Genomic DNA, 26,752 nt, shown 5'->3' with positions numbered 1-26,752 from the left:
GTGGTAGAAGGAAAAGGGTGGACCGGGGAGAAAGAGAAACTTTTATTCGGTCGTGTTCAACAAAGACCTAACTGGATTGTTAAAGGTAAACACGAAAGATACCAAAATCTGATATCCCATTCGTTATAACGGAGATATAGTTTCATGTAGTGATTCTGCTTTTTGTCCATACAATAGCTGTTTACTCTGAGAAAAATTTTTCGATATTTCGAAATCCTTTTTCCTATAACATTGGTTTATCAACAAAAAATTTACTTCCGATATTAAATGGTTTAAATACAACACGTTGGATAGAAATCATTTCCGATCTCAAAAATCGGAATCAATCATAAACCTACGATACTATGGTGCACTTTGTTACGCAAGAATTTTTAAGGATTATCTACGTATATTTCACTTGTTTCTATAGGATTCATAGCTCTGTACGACCCTCTGCTTTATAATATCAAATCGCACGTCTGATATGCTTTATCATTTTAATTCGAGAAACACGGGTTGTATCTCCAACGAAATGTACAGTTTGAACTACAACTATAATTTGATATCTCCAGACCGAAAACCAATAACTGTAAATTATACATGACAGAACGCAACATAAGTGTAATTACTCGCTCGCGAGAAAACTTTATCGATGTAATCATGGTCAAGTCGGGTCTCGTTAAAGTGCCAGCGAAATTTCAGAGCGTTTCGTGCGACACACGTAATGTATCTATTTCCAAAAGTCAACAAGCGTTGAAACACTTTCCTACATAATATTACGGCATTCTGTACGTACATTTCAACAGGCTATTACAAAATAGAATAGTCGATGTTCACTTAAACAACTACTAGTTTTCAAAAAGTCGTACAAGAACCGATTAGTCTATATAGAGTATGTCAAACAAACGTCAACTAAAATCAAATTATAATACTAAACACGCAATATCACTTCCAAACTTCTTGTTCAACCCACAAAATTGAAGCAACCTACCCTAAGCTGAACGAATACACGCGCCCCTTCTTGCATGACATCTGTAACAGCAAATTGACTCCACGGAGACGTACGAATGGCACGCCCTTTTCGATGTAATATTCGATATTAAGGATGCTATCACGGTGGCAACATGCGGACTGTAGTAACCACGTTGGAATATTAGAAAAAGAGACGGGTATAGAATGGGGAAAGGAAAGTGGAGAACACAATTCGTACAGACTGGAGACATCCCGAGGATAGTTGGTTCGTAACGGTGTAACGGTGAGGGGTTGTCTGCGAGAGCTCAATAAGGGTTGGAGGTCGGAGAAAACTACGGAGATAGGATCGTCGCGGACGCGTTCAAGTTACACGTAGTGAAATGAAGAAAGCGGATAAAGGAGACAGAAAAAGAAATTCAACGTGAGTGGATTGGCCAGCGTCAAAAAAGGGAGGTATAATCCAACCGGTATTCTATCGAGTCTGTGATGTATGTTCACGTTCCCGCGACGAATCCGTTTTATTCGATGCGTTCGGGATGAATCTCGATGTGTATTTCCTATTTCTCCACCTTTCTTCTTTTCTCCTATTCGTTCTCTTCTGTCTTGCATTTATTCGTTTTTTGCTGCTTGCGTTTGTTTCACCCTTGGAAAAGTGTTTCGTTTATATTTAAGTCGCTAGAAATGATATTGATTGCAGAACGAAATACTTCGATACACATATTTTTCTCTTCTTGTCTTCCTTTTGTTTTTTAGCCCTTTGCGTCCTTTGTTCTGCAATTCACTTTCTTTTTCCTTTTTCTTTTTTTGCTCCATTTGGCAGTAGCTCCATCTATATTTAAGTCGCCGGGAACGATATCGATTCCCGAACAAAAATATTTCGACGGTAAACAGATTTTTCCCCCTCTCTCCGTCTAGTTTTGTTTTTTAACTTGCACCCGTTGTATAGCAATTCTTTTTTGTTTCGTTCTGACGCTTTAAAGATTTATTGCTTTGCGAAAATAAAACTGTGAAAGGGGACTGGAATTTATTAGGATTCCGATCGGCTTTTACTCCATCGTTCGCTCTAAGTCCTCGCGTTTGACGTGGCTGTATTGTTGAATTGTTTTTATGAAATATTTGATACTGTTTAAGTCCCGTCAGTGGACAATAATATTGAATAATATAATACACCGCGAGAAGCAAAGAATCGAATGAATTAAACAGCTGCAGAAATAAAGTTTCTTTATTCCATTATTACATACTGTTTCATCGTTTATTATTCTCTGAAAAATTGTATCCTGAAAATTGAAGAAAATGATGTAACGCGTCTGTGATTTTATTCGTAATTTATTTCTTAACGAAGAATGTACAATGAACTGCAAAATAATCTATTTCGTCACGAAGATTCAAATCGTTTCCATAAGATAGACGAAGACAACATCTTCAAAAGAAGACAAAACAAAAGCTAAAATGGTTGTGCAGCAACAAACAAACTTCACGTTTATCGTATCCCAGTGGCATTCTTTCGACGTTTTAAAAAGCAGACACTCGTCACCTTTCGCGATGCTTCGAAAAGAGGATTGCTTAGGAACCCGTTGTTCTTTTCGAGGATCGAACGCAATCCTGGAAAATGCTGAGAAAACGAATGTCTGGAATCTACGAACCGAGATGATGGAAGGGTGTTCGTGTCGAGAGTTGCGAGCACTCGTGCGGAATTTTACATGCTAATCTTAATGCATCGATGATTCGAAATTCTGCGAGTGACGGCTGCTAAACATCAAAATATCAGATACAGTGTTTGATCAGACTTACGAAACATTAGAAATGCGAATAGAAAACACGTTTGCATTTTTATCTGGATTTTACGCCGGTTTATTGAAATATTTTAAACAATTTTTAGATATGTAATAACATGAAATAGCATGAAACATTTTTTGGATACTTTAAAATAGAATTTTGCCACAAAAATGTATCTGAGAATTAATAAATTTCGTGTATTATTGAAATCCTATGAACGTTTTATTTAATATCGATATTTTAAGAAGCCAGTTATTACTTTTCAGCCTCAATATTCTTTATTGCTTTTAGCGAGGCAGCCAGTGTCTAGAAACTAGTCAAGGATAAATAAATCGAGTAATGCTGATTCCGATAGTATTTGGAGTTTCAGTCTGCTTGATCTAACTTTATCCGTTATAGTGGATACGAATTTACAAGATAACTTTAGTTTGCCAAGTCTAAGTTAATTTATTTCCTACTATTTAGTTTGCAGATAAATGTACACTTTGCTCATAAACCAGCCAATTATAGCAGCTAGCAAATAAATAAAGAACATTGTCGTATCGAATTCAATTTAATTGAATTTATGATTATTACTCAAAATAAAATGTTGAACGTCCTTCTTCATTTGCGGTGCTCTAAAATTGTATGAAAATATACATAAAATGTAAAAGAACGATTGAAATAAATGTTCTCATAATATAATTAATTGAACTTATGCACTTCTATATGTACACGTTTGTTACTGTACAGTGCATCTGACATAATCGACGCTTATTCTACTTCAAGTCGCCTAACTCTGATATAAACTGCTCTTTTTCTAAACAGTATTGTCTATATCTTTATTCGCATGTCTCACTATTTAATAATTGTATGGTTCGTTAGAATTAAAATGTTGCAATTACTTTCCACATAATTAGGAAGACTCGATATTTTAAGACAAAAATTGGAAAGTATATAAATATTTTTCTGAAATATTGGAAATATTTTCTTATAATATTACAAGATAAAAAATAATTTGAAGGAAAATAAACTTCATAATTAAATGACGACTCAGCATTTGTCTATATAGGTATTGTAGAAAAAATAAATAAATTAAATCGCAAATTATTTAAAAAAGTGATATACAGAGATTATCGTTCACACGATTAACGTTTTATTTACGTATCTATATATGTTTATGTTAAAAAATTATTTATAAAAACATATGGTGTATTCTTTCATGAGATGTTACTTCAAAGAAGCAGAAGAAGACAGAAAGGTTTCTCCCCACATACACATTCACAGAGTTGGAAGTATTAAAGCTTATCTTACGGAAAAAGCGAGTATTTTTATTACTTCTTATCGTACCGTTTCTTGACCACTCTCTAGAGACTCTGCTTTTACGCCCTTTGAAATACTGGCGCTCCAGTTTATGAAAACTTAGAGATCTTCTACTTTCTTCGATCTCAAACGATCGAAATTACTCCGCTTTCGAGTTATTGGCGTGGATTTCAACAAGAGAATTAATTCGAAAATCGAGCTGCGATAGAAAAGCGAGGACGGGGCCGTTTCAATGGGAAAAGGATTCCCGATTTTAAATAAACGCAAGCACTTTCGCAATGAGCTTTAAATAGAAACGAATAAAACATCGAGCAGGTTCTTAAGAACCGGTCAGACGCAGAAAATCGGAGGATCGTTTGAAAGACTTTCTTAATAAGTTCAATTAGAGACGACTAACTACGTTTGAAGTGAAAACTTTGGTCAGAATATTCCTTTCACATTTTCCTTTCCACCCTTTTTCACTTTCTCTATGGTAAATGGTCAAACATCGTTATTGAAGGCATACTTTTCTCGCTGAAAGTTTTCTTTTCACAGACATTTTTACGTAATAACTTCGTATTTACAGCCTCTGTAGAATCAATGTTTATACATAGAAATTAATTGCATTTCGAGCAGAGAAAAGATTGAAGATATCTCTTTCATAAATCTGATATATCTGCACGAGGGAAAAAGAATAATTATTTTTCGAGTTGAAACGTTTCCTTTAACAAATCGAACGAGTCATTAATGAGAGTATATGTCTCTCTGCAAGAGATATTCGTGAAAGGATGAAAGCATTCATCTATTTCCACATTTTCCCGAGGCGTATTGATTTACGTACGTTAGAAGTGGTTTATGTGGTTTTTTTTTCGCGTGACACCCACAAACGACAAATCGATCAATTCCACTTTACCAGTTCATGTCTCTTGGTTTACAAATTTCGTTGATCTTCAACGAGTTGCAACGCGTCTCCTGGTTTCATTATAAAATATTAAATATGTCGGTAATAATTATCGAGATGACCAAAGACAGTCCAATCTTTTTCGTAGTTCGATTTTGTTATTCAATCAGTGGATACCATCAGACAGCATTCGACTTTCGTGGATATAAAGAGCATAAAGGAAAAAGCAGAACCGATAAGTCGTCAAACTTTGGGATTCTCTCGGATAATTTAAGCTGTTCATTAAACTTCTTGGCGATGCATCATTCTCTCGAAATATCTTCGTAGCGTGTCCAGGAGAATAACTTCGGATCAAGTTAAGAGAAAATCAATCGATCGTTGTTCGAAACTCGCTGGAAAGTTCAAGTTTGATGCACATGTGCCATCGCGAACTGCAAAAGCTCAAAAGACTTGCACGGCGAATTCGTGCTTTTCTTGCTGAGCTTTGTTTTGTAATGTTTAAGAACATGAAGTTCTTAAGACGCTCTTTATTAATCTGCTATTAGTTGGACGCGAATGTTTACACAGCGTTGTTTACGGTACACGTAGTTCAATAGATTACAACTTCAAAAACACGTACTTAGTTCTTTCTTCGTGTCCGATACTTGGTAACAAGAAAATTTAATATTATAATAGAGAGAAGAGTTTGGCGAATATGGAAGAGGCTAGAACTTAAAAGTAATTATTTTATAAACAAAGTAAGCTGTTCCTACAGCAAGCTAATCAACCGTTGAGAAATTTATAGAAAAACTTACATACATAAATGAGTCGGATTTTTTGTAAAAAATTCAATCGTAATATCGAGTAGCTGTCAAATTAATTTGTGAATTAATTTCACGTACGTGATCGAACAAACTCGTATAAAGTACAGAAACATTAATCAATTCCAACCCATGCACATATATTGCACAGTATGTATAACAAAGGCAGTGAGTTAATACCAATAATTATTTTCGTACTTTTATTCATTAAGAACTATTGTTACATTATTTCCGTTATAATGTACTGCAATATTTATCAATATACTATGTGTGCTACAACATTCATACTAGACAATAATAAATAAGAGTAATAATAATAAAAGCTCACGCATTCGGAATACTAAACGAAACGAAGTGACAGTACCAGCAGTGAAGCTACTTTCCAACACGTCACGCTTCTCATACCATCTTCAAAACTATTAAACGAGCGAAACACCTCGTTAAAGGAATATTTGACTGTTCATACTCGAAACAGCACGGTAAATTCAAAGTCAACACAACAAGACACTTCTTTCTAAACAATCTTTCCATAAATTTGAATATTTGACCAAACTCTTCTTTAAGCGACGATTAAATTAATTTCTTATAAAAGCAAACGACGAATGCTATTTTTCGCGTGGCATCTCGGACGCTGAAACCTTTGTAGGCCGCGTTTGATGCACAAGCATCGGCAACATCTTCCTTTTAACCCTTCTTTTCCTAACCCGCGAACTTCGAAACTGCTTACACTCGCTCGAAAATATCTCCAGGCTATCCGATTCGTTGGAAAGTTTTAATTAAAGCCGCTTTGTCAAGCATCCCGAGTACACGGTTAACTCGTTCCTTTTTGTTTTTCCTTCAACTCGTGCCGATAATGGGCGTACTGGCCACCGCGACACGAAATCTTTCCACAAGATACGATCATCCGCGGGCAATTTAAGAAATTACATCCGTTGGTCCAGGTCTCGTGCTTTCTTTCGCTCATGCAATCGAACTTTTTGTTCGGCAAAGACAAGCATGCGCCCCAAGTTCACGTAGTATGGTCGTCGAATGCCGTGAAACAGCGAAAGTTCAAGAACAGATAAAACTATAGTAATCGTTGGAGAATCAAGGATGCTGAGATAAATAGGACTTAACGCGTGACGTTCCGATCTCGTGGTTTTAGTGATCAGTTATTGGCAAAGTAATATTTAGAAACATATAACTTTGGCTACGGATGTTCATTGATGAAATACATTGGAAATAGTATCTATACCTTCATATAAATCAGCGACTACAAAAAGTACTTACATATATTCTTGTTTTCCAATGAAATGTTTTCTTATCAGATTCTACGTTATCTTTCGATAGTATCAAATAGTTGTAGTCATACGAGAATACTAGTAAATAATAGGAAATTTAATATACTTGCACCTAATTAATTTGTACAGTGTAATAAATATAATACTGTGCAACAACTTTTTCTAGTATAATGGCACAAAATTTTTATTTCACGTTTTTAATTTATCTAATATCGATCTTATCAATTTATTTAAAATCGATCGAGCGTGCACTTACTTTAGATCAAGGTACAAGTAATTTTTGTACTCAAATATTTTCTTTTCTTCTATTTAAGAGTGGTGCAATTTAATGTTTGAAATCACGGTTAATGGAACATACGCTTGGAAATGTTTTGAAACAGCATGAAGAATATGCGCTATCGAAGAAGGGTGCGAAAGATAAAATGTGTCTGGCCGGTCTCCGGAGAGGGTTACAGGGAAACCTCGATATTTACACGTCAGAGGATACAACCCCGGCAAAGTACCCGCAAGGGTGTCGCGTACCAGGAGTGTCTCTTTATTGGATAATAAATAACCTGTTTCATTTATAAGAAGGAGATAAAGCGTAGCAGAGAGTGTATTCGTCGTGTTAGACGTCCTCCCTATATCGTACCCCTTTCACACACCACCTTTTACACGCGTGTTGAATAAGCGATACCCTGTTTCTTTAATATTCATTTGACGCCTTGAACGTTTTTAACTCCGAATTTTCGTAAACATTGCAGATCGTCGCGAAGAGTGACGAGTCTTGAATCATTCGTTCCATCATCTAGACAGATGTTAATTCAGTTAACCTACCGGACTAAAAATTAAATTCTTCGATTTAAGAATTCATCTAGAAAGTATATATAAAATATCGATCGTTGTGTTCACCAAAACATTGGAAATCATATTGGGAACGACTGAGCTAAATTTTTTATTTTATCTATTCTTAAACATGGAAGAAAATGAAAACGAAAAATTATGAAAGAAGCACAGACAGAAGTAAAAATTCGATATACTCAATATTTTTTATCTATTCCTACTCTATTCTTATCAGTATTTTATTCTTACTCTGCTCGTACATTCGACTTTTTTCTATCCTATACCGGCTATGGCTAGGTACTCTAATTAAAGGATTCAAGAAGCGTGTTCCAGTGATTTCGTGAATACTCTTCAACAGCTTTCGTTCAGCTAAAAAATCGTTATTTTCAAACCGTGAGCAAACTCGATAAACGCAGATCGAGTCGAGTTAAATTCCCGATCACCGGCAATAATCGTAAACGCGTGTAAGAGAACTGGAAGCTCGCGCGTAAATTGTCACTCGGTTTACGAGTTGTCTCAACGTACGATGCTACGGCAGAAAGGAAGAAGAGAAGAATAGAGAACATAGAAAACGGCTCCCAATGATGTTTACATCGTGTTATTGCTTGCATATCAACGATGAACGTAATAGATATACGTTAGAGAGAAAAGTTTACGCGAACATTACGCGATCTTACGATCGCGATAACGCATTATACGATTGCGATTTTATGACGTTGCTTTTACTATTATTCGAGACGTGGCGTAAAACGTTTCTACGCGGCACTGTGTTTAAAAGCATAAATACATATAGAGCTGGTCGGATAGTAAATCAAGCGCGAGGAGAATCCATCGAATACGTTGAGCCGCAATAAAAATTCCTGTTACTGTCACGACTCGTACGAGCTCAGGTGTCGGTGGAAAAGCTACTTCGCCCGCGAGATACTAATGCATCCGGTTTTATTGTTTATATCGACTATCTGATGCACGAACGACTTAACCCCTCGACCAACCGCGAGAAGATAGCGTCGAAGGGAGTGAAAATTTAATTTCCTTGAAAGATCTTTTAGCTATCTCTCTGTCCAAGTGTTTATTAGCGAATTTATTGTTCGGTTCGTGATTTTAGATTGCATACAATTCGTTTAATGATTAAAATGTATTATTACTCCTAAGTTGTTTATACCGTGTACCTTGAAAAACAAGTCTCAAACGACATTGTTGTACACGAACATTATTCACCATGGTAAGGTCTAGAATTCTGCCTTAAATTACGGTTAAGTTATGCTAAAAAAAGAACATGCTTAAAGTTATTAACTCTCTTACAAACGCATAATTTTTATAATTTTTATCTCCGTTGCATAAATTTTGTCGTAACGTGACGCTAGAAAAGATACAAAAATTAATATATGCGATGAAATATATAATTATACGATACACGGATGAAGGGAGTTAAATGAAGTATAAAACTATAAAAATACTAAACTATAAAAGTATCAGTTTCTATCGACGCCGGATATCTCAGACGCTGTAAAAATCTTTAGCAAAAGTCGTGCCACGACAATGAAATAGCTTCGCTATACCAAGTAGGTCGACTTTTTTTCAGGCAGCGCGAACCAGATCTCCGTAGTTTTAAAATCTCCATAAATATTCATAACGATTAATATCAATAAATATTCCAAGAGATGACACGGTCTGAATTCATGATATTCAGCGGTTCATTTACGCGGATGAACAAGGACTGGAAACGTTAAAACGTTAAACGTGAAATATATTGAAGCACGTATTACGTTAGCGATACATGAATATACAAACGAGTTTAATCATAGCTGGCGTGGATGTGCCTTCGAACCTTCGGTCACGCATCGAGTACCGATCGTTTGCTCAGCCACCTTGTTCCCTCAACGAAAACCAAAGAATAATTGCCAGTCGAACGTATCGATTTCGTCGTTTCTCGTAAATAGAATCGTGCGATGCTTGCATTAAGCATCAACGTTCACACAATAAATGTATAGAGACAATACAGGATGATAGTATGGTGTCGTGGAAACAGTGTGGCCAATTTATTCAACGGCGTTTCCGCCGGACCAACAATGCCTGCCTATAGCACGTTCATCAGTCTTTTCTAGCACGAACGGGCATACTCTCATCATTGTTCGGAAACAACAATGATCTATTTACTCGTACCAAGGGGAGACTCATTCTCTATTACTGACCGATAATAATCAATTTCTCCTTTCTCTTTTCCCGTTTCGACCCCCTTGAATCGATGATAAATTTGACCAATTTTTTAAACTTATCACAGTATCTACCATATAATTTTCAAAGACAATTTGGGCTTCGTAAATACTTAACATTAGAATTGGTTAAAAAAGAAATTTTATATTTACGATCGTACGAATGATTTTTGGCAGGTACAGGGGTATAGAATAATTGAAAGCATATTATTTTATCGATTTTGATAAAAGCTTGTTTCCCTCCTTGCACTTGTGCGTTATCATTGTGTGTAATAATATAGAGAAGGACAAAAGATAATCGATTACGATAAAACGTGGGCGTACGTGAGGCGAATGTTAAAAATTGTCGGTATACCTCTCCTATTTCAATATGATTTCTAACGCGCAATAACCTCGTATGGAACACCATTATAGTGTCATAATGGGAAGTCGGATTTGCTATATGGCCAACATACCTTTCCTCTTCGTCGTTGCTTTATCTGTGCCGCTTTCTGTCCTCCTATCCAGCTTTGTCGTTGCCTTAACTTTACGATCCGTTGCAACTATAAACTCGGTCTATCGAAAATTACGGCGGGATATCCTGCAAGAACCGAACTACGTGGAACTGCCATCAAGGAAGTTTTCGCACGGCGTGAATATTAGCATAAAGGTGACGCATATTGTTCGCGTCCATTTGCAGACTGAATTACGGAAATACGAAATTAATGAATAGCCGTCGAAATTTCCTTTCAAAAATTCAAAAATCAAATCTACGTACGAATTAACGTTATATCAAAGTGCGAATATCATCGCAATACGTTTCATGGGAATGTACACTACCACCATATGCAATACCTTCGAGAAGTAGATATTTTGAATTCTATCGAAGCAGTCGTATCGTTTTATATTTCAATTTAAAACTTCTTTACGGTGACAATTAACACTATGCGTGCCTCTCACAAGTCAAATTACTCGACTCCACACTAATTTCTTAATTTCACTAAATAAATACACGATTGATATTACATTTTCTGAAAGATGATTTCAATACTAATAAATTTCATAATTCAATGTCAGGCGATCGGTTTCAATAAATTCTTCTCGTTGTTTCACTCATTTATAAATTCTTAATACATTATCAACATACTCTTCTCTTTGCTTCTTCGTTAACACCACTTACACTGTATATACACACACATATGTTGAGGTTGAGGTTGACTGATTGAAGAAAGAGTGGATGAATTTGTAATAGAGAAGTATATTGAAATAATTAAAGGTATACGTATAAGTTTATGCTTATTCAGATCCTTACTCTCTTAGTGTTACTAGACAATGGAACGATAAGGAGCATGTTCATATATTTATAACAAAAGGACATTACCAAAAAAGTTTACCTCATAGCTTTGGCTAAAAGCTACAAGGAATATAAACAGATATCTGTTTATTAGTTCCTTTGTTCCTAGACCTTGCAACCTAAAACATAATGTATATTCAAGGGTACAATAATATGCACCGCTGCTTATTTAGAATATTTCTGCGTAATAGCTGTCTCCAGGTCATGGATGTACATAAATAAAGATGTAGAGTTTTTCTTAAAGTAGTTGCTTCAACAACGTATATGATAATAGAGAAACACTTATTGATAATTCCACGTATAATAACGAAGCAACGAGATAAAGCGATAAAGTATGTTATATACCTATATTTCTTTTAAATATTCTGCGATTAAACGATATAAAACTTCTTCCGCGTCACCAGTCAAGCAGTCAAATTAAAACCAGGCCGAGAATACGTTTCGCTGCAGAGACGTTCGAAAAATACTGTCAACCGTTACCACGAGGGAAACCAGAACGAAAACAGAAGAAAACGTACGTACAGGAACACGTTTTACGCAAGAAGAAACGTTTCTTATTCGAAAGCTAAAGAAAGGAAATAAAGAACGACATGGAAGAAGAACAGGAGACGTTCCAGGGAAACGGGCAGCGCTTGACGGCGAATGAAAAGCAAACTCAAGTCGCTTCGTTCCCCGGTCCTAGTGGCATTCCATCGATTGACTACGTATTTCTCTCCGTCCGGGGCGTTTCTTATTCCTCCCTGACAATTCTCCAGGCACCTGGAGCTATTCTTTCCACGAATGCAATAACAGCCAACCGAGCTACGCTTTGGAAACTTCTACACACGCAAGAACTCAGCGCGCGCGAACGTTCTTCCGCTCTCAATTATTACTGGACCATCGGATTCGCCGGATCAATCTCGGGCTATTTTAAATTACTTAGCCGATGTGGCGTTCCCACCGGACGAGAAACTTCGTGGAATGTCTCCTTGGGGAAATTTCGGCCGCCTGATCGAAAACTAATTCGTCCTGGTCGAGTCAGGATCCAGGAGAACGTCAACGAGAGGGACGAACCTGAGATTTGTTGTGATTCCAAGGTGTTGCTCTAATTAAAGTTGGAACAATTCGCTATTTGAATTTATCATTCGTCTACTTGGCAGTCTCTAGCTGAAATTAAGTTGAAATTAATTCGTGTGAACTACTTTTTCACAAATAAAAGCATATTAACAAGTCCACCTTCTTTTGTATCTTATACAAAGACAAAGACAGGATATACGAATTTTCGTTTGCGAATCGATGCAGTATTAAAGAAAAAAAAACAATTCGTATAAATGAAAGTTGATAAAGTCATGGAAATGGAAAGGTACTAAGAATGTGATCGAAGAAAATCATTCTATGGTTTGATGTTTATGGTTTGACGTATGAATGAAATTATAGTTAACTTTTGCTTAGAGTCTTGTTACAACTTAGATAAGGAAGATCGTGCTTTCTAACTTATGACATATAGAATACCATTGAATAATTATAATCGCAACAATAATCATATAATAAATAGAAAACATTTTAAATGCAGAAACGTATAAATAGTCCAAATTTTTACCAACAGTTTTAACCAACACGCGATTCCCGTTACATTGCAACGAAAGAGGAACTTGATAAAGGATCAGCACGAACCCGTAAAATGTTCAAAATCGAAATAGGAACAAAGGGATAAATCGAAAACGAACGAAAGGCCGAAACTCTCTCCATTGTTCTCTCCATTGTTCTCTCGAAAACGTAATACAGAAATCTGTTGGCGACAAAAATAATTCTCCTGGTTAGTGAAACGAGAGAGTAAGATCTGTGTTCGCGAACAGTTGAAGGACAGTGTTCGCATCTGAGGCTCGAAGAACGGTCGTCGCGTTGATTCTCTGAACGAAACAAGCGTAGGAAATTGACAGTTAGTCGAAGGTTCAATTTTTCAAAGCTAATACCGACTCTGACCGGAGAAAGCTAGGCGTCGATGGAGAAACAGAACGCGGAACAGAGAGACAGAAAAAGCACGAATGGGACATGGGACAGTCGACAAACTCGGCCTAGGAAATGAGATCTACAAGCGAGCGAGGTGTACGTGCGGGAGTGTACAGACCAAGTGCAATTTTCATCTGACTTGCAGTCGTTCGTCGATGCTGCGCTGCTATTCTCACGCCTGCATCATTTTTACTCTCTTTCTCCTCCTCTTTTACTTTCTCTCTGTTTCTCTTTACTTTTCCATCTCTTCTGTTCCACTTCTCATCCATTTTCACCTCGTCTTTTTTCACAGTCAACCACGTTTCGCCCGTGTTTACCGCATTGATTGCATTTTCGCGGACAAATACCACCAAATAAGAGTTGTAACCAAAGATTAGGCAGCCAATGGATTGGGGCGTGTACAGATGGGAGCTTTAGGAGACGATTATTTAAAAAATTTTTAATATTTTCTAATAGTTTTCTAATATTTTATTTCAGATACTTTTGCGTTTGCGAATGTTAAATGTTGGCCGGTCTGAAAAATTCAGAGCGAAATTTCGAAATAATTCAAGAATTAAAATAAATCGGCATATAATTCTGCTATTTTCAAAGGCTGTTATCAAAAGAAATCAAATTTATTTCGCATCGATAAATTCTTCTTGTATTTTAAACATCAATAAACCCAAACAAACGCAACTGAGCGTTTTATTATTATTCACCGTTCGATGAAAAGTAAGATATTTAGGATAATAATAAAACAAAATTTATATATAAACGCGAAGAGTACAATTTTTAGTCGATAGTGTATGCAACGTATTTACGCAATCGCTTGTTCGGGGAAAAGCTCAGGAGTCAAATGCCATTAATCCTTCGCATTAATTGCACATAACAGAGAGTCAATGGACCAGAAAATCAAAGCAGCCGAATCCGAAGGACAATAATCCCATTATCTTCGATTAGTTCATACCTGAAACTCGCCTCCGCATCGATTCCCCTCTCTTGGGTTACCCTAAACGCGCGAGTCTCCTGATCAGATATGCTGGTTCGTGCGTTAAAACGCGGATCATTAGCCTGGCCTGGAGAAAAGGGGCAAGAAGTGGCTTGCGGTTTGCTGAGAAAGTGGAAAAAGGGGTGAAAAATGCTAGAGGCCGACCCAAGGGAGACGGAAAAAATGAACGGGTGAGGTCGAACGCGGAGGAAGAGGATGTAAGCGAAAGAAAGAAGACAGAGAAGCGAGGCGAGGCGATTGCCACTTCGTCTCTAGCCGCTACGTGGCTAATTAATGCACTTTTGTTGGCTTCTCACGGTCTTGGTCTACCGGTACATCGATACAGTCTGACGCTCGGAAACTGCAAAGTGGTTTTAAGGAAACGGCGCGATACTATTCGGCTTCGAACAAGCACTGAAACGCTCGAACTTTGCACTTTGATGCATTATTTATGAAAAAAGGGAATTTTTTTGTATTATTAGAATATCTGCTCATTACGTTATAAGAAAACCAACATATTTTACTTCGTTTGGTATTTCTTCTTTCTTACTTTCTTTCTTTTTTTGGCGTTCTGTATTACAAAGCACAGACGATGAGAATGAAATAACAGATCTATATCACACGTAATTATCTTTTTCTCCTCTGTAGTCTCGTTATTCGTTGGCGCCGATGGGAATGCGCAGTTCGAAAGCGACACTAAGCTTAGTCCGATGGTGTTGTCCGAACTAATTAGTTGGTCACAATGCACTTACCTCTCGGGGGAAACGTACGCGACAAACAAAGACACAGGATGCCTATCAAAAACGTAGCATACTCATCTCGTAGTCGAGACTGAAATTTTATGGACTTTCTGCCCTCGAAATGGCTCTTCTCCTTCTCTCTACCACGCTCTTTTTTTACCTTCTCTCGGGTCACAACCACGGCGAAGACTCGAACAACGAGACAGACACTCTGCGCGCACCAACCCATGCAATTTTTCGCAACGATGCGACGAATGAATATTGTGCACGCAGAAACGATTCTTTGTCGAGAATGTAGTCGAAATGCGGTCGATGAGTGGTCCGTTTGTTCGTTAGATGAATTTAGAAAGTAGGCTGGCACGTAGTTGAGCGAGTTGAGAATTGAAGAGGAGGTTAACTAGATGAATTTAGGTCTATTTTTATAAGGATTTGCACGATTCCTTTTTTAATAAAAATTTCATTTCAGTTCAAGTCGACGCGAATAAATTTGCTGACGTTGTTTAAAAAAAATCTCATCTACAGTTCCTGCAAGAACAGCAAACCTAGTAAACTTTCTTAGGGACCTTAATTACCACACTGTTAAAAGAGTGCCTTAAAATAAAAACGTACAGCCGTAAAAACTTTGAATCTAAAAGGGAAACTATCATCTACTAAACAGATACATATTAAACAACCTTGAAGTATCTTTTCAATCTGCGAACAGTTTAACGATATTAATAACCCGCTTCGTTTATCTTGGAAATTTCCACAGATTACTAATTCCAGTCTTCCATATAAGGTCATTTATTTTTTCGCGGCCTCGGTTCGATCAAAAGAATCATTTTCAATAAAACTGCTTTCGCGCCGTGTAACATGCTAAATTAACCTTCGAAGTTGACTGATCCGCCATCGCGATCGTTGTGCTTTTTCAATTAACTCCGGTACACATGCCCTTTCATTAATAAACATTACGTTCCTCGAGTAACCCGTAACAGCACAAAAGAACGTCGACAAAGCCGTGCAAAGATTATGAAAGTGCAGGTCGATTAAAATTCTTCAGTATCGCGGAAATTAACTGCTGTAACCTTCGACGCTTTTGTCAAGAGGTGGCAAACGTCTCCTCCAAGTCTTCGTGTTTCCCTTTTCTTTCTCCATCGCGATATCCACAGCGAAGAGAATTCTGGCTCGTCGTTCAGGAACAGAGGCCAAGCTGCATTCATTCGACGAACACCTTTCACAAAAGAGTCGAGTATTCATGAATTACCGATCGATCTCGCTTCCTTTCGTCTCGTAGAGAATTCGATCAGAAGTGGCTGCTCTTTGCACGCAACTGCGAGATGACCGGAAACGAGGACACGATCGAATTGTCATTACCGCGGCTCAATGGTTTCGAAGCGTCGATCCAATGATAGATCGATTTCTTAATAAGACGCAGCAAAAAGGAAGAATAAAGGAGAAGGTTGTCGTTCATATTTCACGAACCAGTTGTTTTTCACTTTTGTTCTTAGTAATTTCTCTATCTCAACGGTATAATATAATTATACTTTGATTGAAAACTTCTGATAGGTATTGTTGATCTGATAGGTCGAAGTTGAATGTACTGGACGAAAATATGAAATTTCAATATAAATACAATATTTACTTTCAACAATTATTTATGCTCGTCTAAGTGATAGATATCAATCTCTGAATCTTATAATGCTCGTTTAGATTTTACGACAGAGAATACAAAATATTCTTGTCCTTTAGTAAAAGTACTGATCAATTGCAGTTAGCGTTAATGATTCAATTGAAAACAGAATTAACCGTTTTTAGAACTACTTTCCTTTTTCAATACTTCGAATTCGATATTCTGACTTTAGTTCTTAACGTTCAATCGGCCTATTTTTGTAATCGATCAATCACTATTAAACCGAATTAAGATGAAAAATACGTAATCGTAAGTTATTCGTAATGGATTGTTATCAATCACGGTAGTATCAATACTGAATCGATACATCACTACTTGTTTAAATATTTGTGAACAATAACGATATCATTCTTCAAAATATATGAGAGATAACGTCGTCCATGATCATCTTTTGCTAATGAAAATTTCATTTCTTTCTCGAAACTCTCACTACTAAAACGACAGCGACGTTCACTATATCTAGCGTTACAAACGATACGATTTTATTTCCAATTTCCGTTCTTGTTTTCTACACTTCAGAATGTTTTTTGTCTTTTCCGTTTCGTTTCCTCCTCTTTCTTTCGCTTTTGTACATACGTCGGTATATGTTCTCCAATTAAAATTATTCGTTAGCTAAATATTATTCCTTCGTTCGACCACGATTTACTCTTTGAAACACCTTGTTTCGCTTTCCTTTTATCTCCGCCACTCATTCGGTCGCGAAAGTATGATGTTTGCTTTACCAGTATTTTCCTTTTTCTCAATTTCCTTTCGAAGAACGTACGTAATACGTACTACATATTCCACTTTCCAAGCAGGTATATTATTGATCAAAAGTATCAGGTGATAGCCAGTTATAAGGAAATTAAGCTTATTACATTGATTAGCGATAAATTAATGATACAGGAAACTAATACATAGTGTGCGAATAGAATATTCAATAGTGTTACTTTTTAAAATTACTTTTATAATTTTTAGTATTTATAATCTTTTAAGTCTTTTAAATATTGTTATAACTTGATTAGTTTCTGGCTATTTTTATATACATAATCAAGTATAGATTGGGAATTACTATTACTATTATGCTATACGTATTTAAGATTTATATTTCTATACCATCTTTCAGAATCCAAAAAAAACTTAATCCTGAAAATTTAAATTTTTCAAAAAGGATACTTGTGTATAATAAGAAGTCCACGAAATTGCTAAGTTAAATATTAACGTTTTAAGCGACAAATGATCGACTCGACAGAAATGATTCGCTTAAAACCATTTCAAGGAGAAAATAAAGTAAATTTCATATAAAAATATTTTGGATTTCGAACTTTCACGATTGTTTGTCTCGGAAAGCCAATAGCAAAATACTCGTATAAGAATATTGTGACTTTGACAAAATATGAGCACAGAACAAAGAAAAAATGATTGACGTTTTCTAAAATAGCACATTGTCACGCGAATGAATAATGAGTTGTTTCTAATTCTGCCTTTCAGTGTGTTCCAAGTGTATTCTCACTGTATGGGATTTAAAGAAATACATTCTTTATTAATTAAATTAATGGTACAGTATAGTAAATTAGAAATTTACTTTTTAAACACTAGAGAATTGTTTATGTTTCGTATATAACTTTAATTTCTGTACCTACAGGTCTTGATACAATTACGATGCCTCTTTTCATTATATTTTCACATAAATTTCGCTCGTATCTTACACAATTTATTTTTACGTATTCTTTGTAACGCGCGTTAAGTTATTTATATTTATAACATAAAATAAACAATCAATAATTTCAATTATATTGACAAAAATACCTACGTTTATCGATATCCTCGCCAGTGTAGATCTGAAATGTGTACACACGGAAATGTGTATGTATGCGTATGAAATGAAATAAATTCTTAGAAATGAACAAGTGAGTCTATTCTGCAACCTTTTACAAATCTGTGTACCACGACTTACAGCGATAAGTACGTACGAACGAAAAATGTTAAAACGTTTAGTCAGTCGATGTACAGTGAAACTGAGCCACGAACCCTAAATCAAAGTTATCGTGGAGATATCAAGTGGTTGGCAGGGAATTCTTTGGGCCGTAGCGTTTTCGCGTGCACTCAATGTTGGTGCATACGACGATACGCGTGGATGCACACTGTAAACCTACCCTTCATCGCGCCACCATGCTTGAATTATTTAATTGGATTCTGCATTTTAGTGCGCCAGTAAACGGTGTACACTGGCGCATGGATTAATTTTGCTTACCGGTCCTGAATGAGGAGAAACACGGAACGAGGCAGCAGTTTCAGAAATTCACGATTCGTTGCGTTTCCGGCCTTCCCCGTGTGCTTTCGCTTGTGCAAAAATCCAAGCGGAGTTACGGCCCGAAGCTCGATAGATCGGATTTAAGGTTTTATCGGGCGTTTCCCGACTCGCGAAACGCATTTCCTATCGCCGCGAATTTTTAAATATTATAAATTATGAAACACGCACGTCGAGAGATCAACGCATTTCAAAATCCCCGATAAAACCAGCTATTAATTTAACAAAGGATATACAGTATATCCCACTGGAACGATCGCTCGGTTTTCAAAGATTCAAAAACAATGTTAATTTCTATGAAATTTATTTGCCTTCCATACGTCAATTAGCAGCTCAGCTTTTCTATTAACATTCATTACTCTTCGGATAAACGTTTCAAACTTCGGGCAAACAATTACGACAGCTTCCATATAAAATCGTATTTTTACAATATTTATTGCCTCGGTCTCTGAAGGACATTTATCAATTTTTATATTTATAGTGCGCAATCGTGCATATACTCAACGCTGCAGCAGCACAAAATTGTAGGATATTTTTCGATTAAATAACGTTGCAATAACGAATGCAAAGTCATAGAATCAAAATCAGTGATAGAGAGAGAGAGAGAGAGAGAGAGAGAGAGATATGCCCGATAATGATTTTAATTAATACGCGATCGAATTTAACAAACAATGAGTTGGAAGATGAATCGAGCGTTATCAATTTGACTGGTTGATTGATCCTGTAGAAAACACGCGTATGCAGTTTAACCGGAAACGAAATTAATTATCAATTATATCTATTCATCGGTGACTCCTTCACAAGTCGTTAACAAACCAATGATATTATCATTCACGGTATGTCATAAAATTAGCAGTCAATAATGTATAATGAGCCATTAAACGTTTAATGATATCCCATTGTGTTTATTTATAGATACGTGTAAGTTTCTTTGCAACAATTTCTTTGCGGTAAAAGGAGCTATAACAACGAAAGTGATAAACATAATAAATTAATTGGATGATAATAATTAGTCCCGTAATTCCTCGGATAATTAGATATTCCATGAAAGGTAGACTTTACCACAGCTTGGAAAATAAATATTGGTATAGAAATTAAGGGGTCTCTAAACAGCATGTTAATTTTATTATTATTTTCAATTCAATCCATAATTGGAATTATGAATTAAACTGTACATTCTGACATTAATCCATGAAATGTCTTGTTCCATTTCTTTGAAAAGTGTTGCTCTCTTTTATTATCGATAATTGAATTATTTCAAGTGTCTGCAGAGACACACAACTTCATCTATTCTCAGTCCAGTTTTCCCAAAAATATTCACTCAGCGACACGGGTAACAAATTAATACATGACTTGAAACTTTTATGAACCTTATACAATGGATTAACAAGCTTCGCGAATATTGTGGCAAAGATCGATAGCGCGTCTTGGTGAAAGCTGATTCAACAGTAAAGTATGATTCTACAGTTGCTGTCCACCGTTTTAGTATACGCAGGTTCATGATATTTGGTCAGAATCGATCGATGTTGAACATAAGAAGCACGTTAGGTGTTTGAAACTTATGGAACAGTCTAACTCAAACAGCGTTTGCTTCTCCAAAAGTGACAAATATGTTTCCATTCGATTATTCGATAGCGTGTCATCGCTCCAATTGTAATGGAACACGAGTTTTTATATAAAATTCCGATTGAAAAGTACGAAATCTTCTACAATTACTCAGTAACCTTTAAAATAAATATCCCAATTTTTCAAAAACGACTATCGAAACGACAGCCGTGTCAGTGCCCGAAATCGATACCATCAATGTTCATCCTGCTGATGCAAAACAATGGAACAACAAATCGAGAAAAAAGAGACAAAGCGTGGTAATGGAAACCAACGCTGGGGAATATGTATTTGCACGGAAGACGAGGAAAGAGTCTGCGGGAAAGTTCGCCTTGTTGCGACATGGAAACAAGGCCGCGATGTGGTGGCGAAAAAGGAACGGGTTGATGGCCTGGTTCCCAGTGGGAAGAACGTGGGATCGGTTCATTGAGGCGGCGACTTCAAAAGGATTCGCGCGAACGGGGAAGTGGAATTTTCATTATCGGAATACCAGTCACTGTCAGTAAACCTTTTACTGCTTTGATAAGCGTGGCCGAGCTACGCTGAAAGAGGACACGAGAAGTAAAAGAGAGAAAAAAAGAAAAAGAAAAGAACGATCTCGTGGATGTAAGCTCGCTAGTCTTGCCTTTCGTCGTGACTGACTTCGGACGAGAGACTCGTACTTTCTTCCGTTAACGGACAGATTCCTCCGTCTTTAGAACGACGTGTTTGCTTCGACTAATATTTATTAAAGAATGATCGTAGCAAAAGGCGAATCGAAATCGTTGTGTAGCAAGCGTTGCAGCGATGTCACCGAATTAATTACATGTTATTACTACTAAACATGTTGTTGTATAACAGTGGCGAGCGATAAATAAGATAAATTAAATCTCGACGATTTACCGTTTGATCTATCTTTAACGACAAACGCGTTACTTTTCATCTGTGTATCAAAGATATTCACCGAGATAGGGAAGAGTCTAAAAAATGCTAAAAAATTAACCTCGTGTCTACAACACCGCTGTACAAATGTAAAAATGCCTGCCGTTTAGATCTCCGGTTGCTTACAAGCGATTTGATTTAACGCAAATAAACGTGGGTAGCCGCGAGTCACGAGCAAAGTTGGCCGTGGCGCCTTGGGGAAAAGGGGACTCTGAAGGGTAGAAGAGATGATGTCAGTCGATACGCTGCCCCCTGCGTTTCTGACGGAAAAATTGAAAGCGTTGTACGTACTGTTGCTCGAGGAAATGTAGGACAAACCGTAAATTTAACCGGATGTTAACCACACGTGTGTTTCGCGTCTCAGGGGATTTATCAGCCTATCAAGATCCATCTTTCACGCAACCGAAAAAGAATCTTGTCTAAAGAGTCGACGACATTTACACAACTATGGAATGAAATTCTCTTATTCATAGTACTCACCAAAGGGCCAGCTGGTAATGTAGAATAGCTCGGTTAGGTTGCGACGTGTCTCGCAGGAAGTTGGCGAAGTTATAATGCATCTTGGCGTTATGAGGAAGAGACCGCAGACCCGCCCTATAAACAAGGATTCGGGGTCAGAGACAGGGTCATCATCTCGACCTCGACGCGATCCCCGGCTCTTTATCCCGTCGCGGTTACATCTGATATCGTCTGGCCAATTGCTACCACGCGCGCGATTCTCGCTCGTGCGACAGCATTGGCGGTGTGCCCGCGGCGTTGTCCCACCAGTGACGAAGAGGCCCGCGTAAATTTCCGCGAAATTATGCCGCGATTCGGGGAATTTAGACCGGGGATTTCGTGCACGACGAATTACGAGCTTGCGTACCGAACGAACGACTAAGGGGAGAGTTTCAAGTTAGGGAGTAACGTGAATTGTGATTTCCCATTTTCTCGTTGGTTTTTCATTTGTAAACTTTTCGACTGAATATTTCTTTTGACTTTTGTATTACTAATTTGTAGACTAATGCGTTAAAGATGAGGAAATATCGAGGATGAGGCTCCACTTGCACGATCCTATTATACTAATGTAGATATATGATAATAAAAATACATAATGATAAGAATAAAGATGTAATATACATAGACCATAAAATTTAACGAGTTACAAGTTAATAACGGCAGAAAATTTTCTTGTAAGAAATTCAGTAATAAATTGAATAAAATTTTGGTAACAAATATATTATAAATGTGAAATTATCGAGGATCAAGATTCTCTTGCGCAATTGAACTAATGTGATTAGTAATGTTTTCCAAGTCCTAAGTCGAATTATTAACATCAATAGATTGTATTAATATAAAACATAAATCTAAAAAATTATCTAATACGTAGGTCGATTCCATCCATAAATTAGTAATATTTGCAGATCCTCCTGCACGTCAATAATTTTAACATTAAACTCTTGTCTTCTATATTTTTATAATCTCCTCGACATTGGATATCTTTTACCTTATAATTGTAACTCTCAACTCCATAAAACTGAATACCCATTACCTACAGTGAAGCCTCATATTCTTACATTTTTACAACCTTGCAGGTAATTTCTTTGCCACGACAATAAACTGCTGTAGTTTCCATAAAGCGTGGAGATTTTCTCTCTTTTTTTTTCGGAAAATTCGGTGCGAAAGCGTTCGCCACGAATTTAAAAATATTCATAAAATTTCTCGAATGTCCCAAGAATAATGACGCAGCTGAAAAACATTCCGACGTTCCATTTGAAATTGTTGGCTCGTGAGCTTTAAGATGAAATTCAACTTCTCGGTCTCTTTTCCATATCACGAACAAAAGAAAGAGAAGAAAAATACAATATCGAATATTATTTTTTCATGATCGATATCGGCGAACATTCAAAAGTTCGTGTTTGTCGTCCCTCGATCTCGTTCTATTATCGACGAGTTTGTTATCAGTTCAATGTTATGACAGCTTTTGCGTACGGTGAAAAATAATCGCGTGTTCCAACGATTCAAGAATTTCTGAGTAATTAAGCAAAAAAGGAAATGTCACGTACATTTTTCAAAACTCGTTGTTTTTTTATCTCTTAAAAGCATCCAAACGTTTACATTACGAATTCATTAAAATTAACAAACTCTTTCAGCGAATGTAACGTTATACGTATTTTTTTGCAGAGTAAAAATCGCGAAAGACGCTAATTTCTTTCAGTCTTTGTTCTCATGTTCATATACTCGATGTTTGATTTCTTTTTCAATATAATATCCTCCAAAATATATAAATCAATGGCATGAAAATACGTTTGAAAAGAGAGCGAATCGTTGAATGTAAAGTGAACGTCTAATAATTTTATAAACTGCGTACGTTCATCAATACCGAAGCGTCTTATATCAGAAATATAGTGCTAGTACAGTTGACGTTTCCAGTGCAAAGTGTTAAAAGATTCGACTGACAAACCTGAGAAGAGTTTCTCTGGACGTCCAGTCTCTGTTTCGAAGTATCGTTCTGTAGCATCCTAAGAGTAGAAGTAGAACGATTCCAGTCGTGATCAGATTTCTTCTGCGCGGAATAGCCGTCCAGCTGATTTGCATCCCATATACGACCAGAAGAATCCATCCAACGCTGTAAACATTCGTTGTTCGCTTGAGATATTTTTGAATCTGTCTTAATGTTCTCTAAAATACAGGAAAATCTTAAGATCTTTCAAATGTAACTGCGTATCATTCTTTTAATTATATTTCCAAAATTATACTGCATGAACATTTATATATATATCTTTTATTTTGTTTAAACGAACCAAGTTTATATTAACAGAAACTTTCAGTTTAGTCTACTTCTAAAAAATATACATATACATGAAACGTTGTTTGTAAACGATTGTTTTTCCTCTCTCGATATTTTTTCCTTCTTTAAAAATCTCCTATTCTGAAACACATATACGGTGTTTATTTGGGAAATTACAACAAATGATAAGATTTTGTTAAATTACCTGGGCAAATAAAGTACACGTTCCGCAACGACGAATCCAACGGTAATAAAAAGATTGGATGCGGGCAAGAACGGCAGTACCAGGAACATCCAACCAAGAAGAAGAGGCGGGTGCCTCTGTTGCTGAAAATGAAACGAAGGTTGCTGCGTTAGACGCGGAGAAAAGCGTTTTGCCTTGGAAACGAAATTGTTCCGGGTTTCTCGCGTAATGTTGTGTCAACCATTAACCACGTATTAAGTAAACGTTTTACGAGCAAAGAAGACACGAGTGGTTTTGTATCGCACGAACTGTCGAAATCGTGTCACGCATGTGTCAACCAAGTTTCGAGTATCCCCTGCGTGATACAAAACAAGCAAATTGTATAATTAAACCATTTATCCATTATTAAAGAAATTGAATGTATTTTCAAAGTTGCACGCATATACAAACGGTTTAATACGTAATTAAATTTACGAGAGAAACGTGAAAAAATAAGGCAAGTTATATCGCGATCAAACAAATAAAGAAACAACAGTTTCTAGATGGAAAAACTTAGAATTTTCGCGGATAAATAACATCAAACAACGCAACTAAACGATGCACATTAGTCTGGAACAACATTCGTATATATTCGACGTACGCGTTCTCAGCAGACTGTTTGTACAATTGCCAGCGGAGTATATAATCGACGTATCAGCAATAACGAATAATAGTGTCCGAAGTTTCAACGATGATGAAGATACCAGTGATTCTTTCGTCGCTCCTTTTCGCTATTGTCTCGTCTAAAGTTCCAAGTCAAACGTCGAACAAGTATATAGTGGAACAGAAGGGCCCGGAAACGTGGTTAGAACGCGTGAACATCGTCGACGACGAAACCATATCCAACGATGTCGAAGGAAAGAAAAGTTCTTTGGAGGATGGACGACAGAAATCACGAGCGAACGAGGCTGGATTAACCCGGTGGGAAATGGGATCAGTGCAAGAGGCTTCGAGCGGAACTGATTGGGGAGGGTTGCTTCTTCGCCTCGCGGATAGACAGGTATGTTTGGACGCGCTGCGGATGATCAAAAGCCTTCTCGGCGTCCGACAGCGGACCGTTTGATTTTCTTCCGGTTTGTCGGATTCATTGAAAAATAAATCTTTGAAGTGACGAGCAAACGAATGTCGCGCTCTTCCCTTTTTAATCTCACCGCCGTGATATTTGAAGTTTCATCGGCAATTTTTCATTACCGAATAGGAAAGAAAATGATTTCGATTAAAAGATTTGTCACTTTGTCAATTGGATTTTACAGTGAAATATTCGAATTGTAGCATGGAATAGCGAAAAATACAGTTAATTTTTGTAAACGTAATACACGTTAGACATCAGGATTTTAAGTGAGGATGGAAAGTTCTATGCTGTGGCAGAGAATTGGTCAATCTGCTGATGTGCTTATGGTGATTTTTAAAATATTTCAGAAATATTTTTATCAGAAGAGAATTAGTGTTCCGCTTTCCGTTGCATGATTTTAATTCATTCAATTTCTACCCCTAGTTTGTTTAATTTGAGAATGCGATATTGATATATTAAATGTTTCGATACTACATCCATATTTTCAATTCGTTGTATCAAAAAATCTCTACAAAAAAAGTTCTAAAAGTTTCATTATCAGAGTTTTATAAAAATAAAAGAGCAGCAGTGTTGTTATGTTAGTTATTAACTTATTTAATATTAATCCGCATATATAATTTAATGTCATTAATATTTTTCAAATATTCAAGCGACTCAAAATAACATATATTTAATAGCAAAATTAAATAAAAGATAGTCTTAATGTTGAATTTGTTGACAACTCGTTGAATTTGGAAATTGTTCTTCGATATAATAACGAAAAATGACTCTTAATGAATTTCAAACACGATCTTCTACTGTCGTAAAAATTCTGTAATAAATATTGCCAAAAACCAAAAATATCTGATTTCTAAGAAAACTTCCCCATTATTTACACTGATCTTTACTCAAATACAGGAATCTGATAGAGAAACAAGAGACCTCCCTCCTCTAATTTCTTTATTGAGACCAAAGCTAGAAAAGTCCGACTTTACCCTTCGCAAATCGCACGAAGATCGTCAACGAAGATCGCTGCAAGACTACATTTCGGATTACACGGTATTAACGGAAAATCTCAACAACGAGGACGAGGTTCAAAAGATTCTGGCGAATGCCAAAGCGCAATTAAGCACCGTGAAATCGGAAAACATGGGGACATTCCGAAACAAC

General features: G+C 36.6%; 1 protein-coding gene across 4 annotated transcripts in view; it reads right to left on the bottom strand.

Moving 5' to 3' along the window:
* The window catches only part of LOC126915074 (protein O-mannosyl-transferase TMTC1-like), a 269,186-nt gene that overhangs the window by 23,215 nt on the left and 219,219 nt on the right, over positions 1–26,752 (bottom strand). For all 4 annotated transcript variants that reach the window (XM_050719431.1, XM_050719427.1, XM_050719429.1 and 1 more), the window contains exons 8-10: positions 24,514–24,635; positions 23,982–24,146; positions 22,019–22,132 (exon numbers count right to left, since the gene is read on the bottom strand). In XM_050719431.1, the coding sequence (XP_050575388.1) occupies positions 22,019–22,132; positions 23,982–24,146; positions 24,514–24,635 (401 nt within the window). The remainder of the gene's footprint in view (positions 1–22,018; positions 22,133–23,981; positions 24,147–24,513; positions 24,636–26,752) is intronic.

This window comes from Bombus affinis, chromosome 4, assembly GCF_024516045.1.
Source record: "Bombus affinis isolate iyBomAffi1 chromosome 4, iyBomAffi1.2, whole genome shotgun sequence".
Taxonomy (NCBI): domain Eukaryota; kingdom Metazoa; phylum Arthropoda; class Insecta; order Hymenoptera; family Apidae; genus Bombus; species Bombus affinis.
Note: the sequence above shows the minus strand (reverse complement) of the source record. Positions and strands in the feature narration are given on the sequence as shown.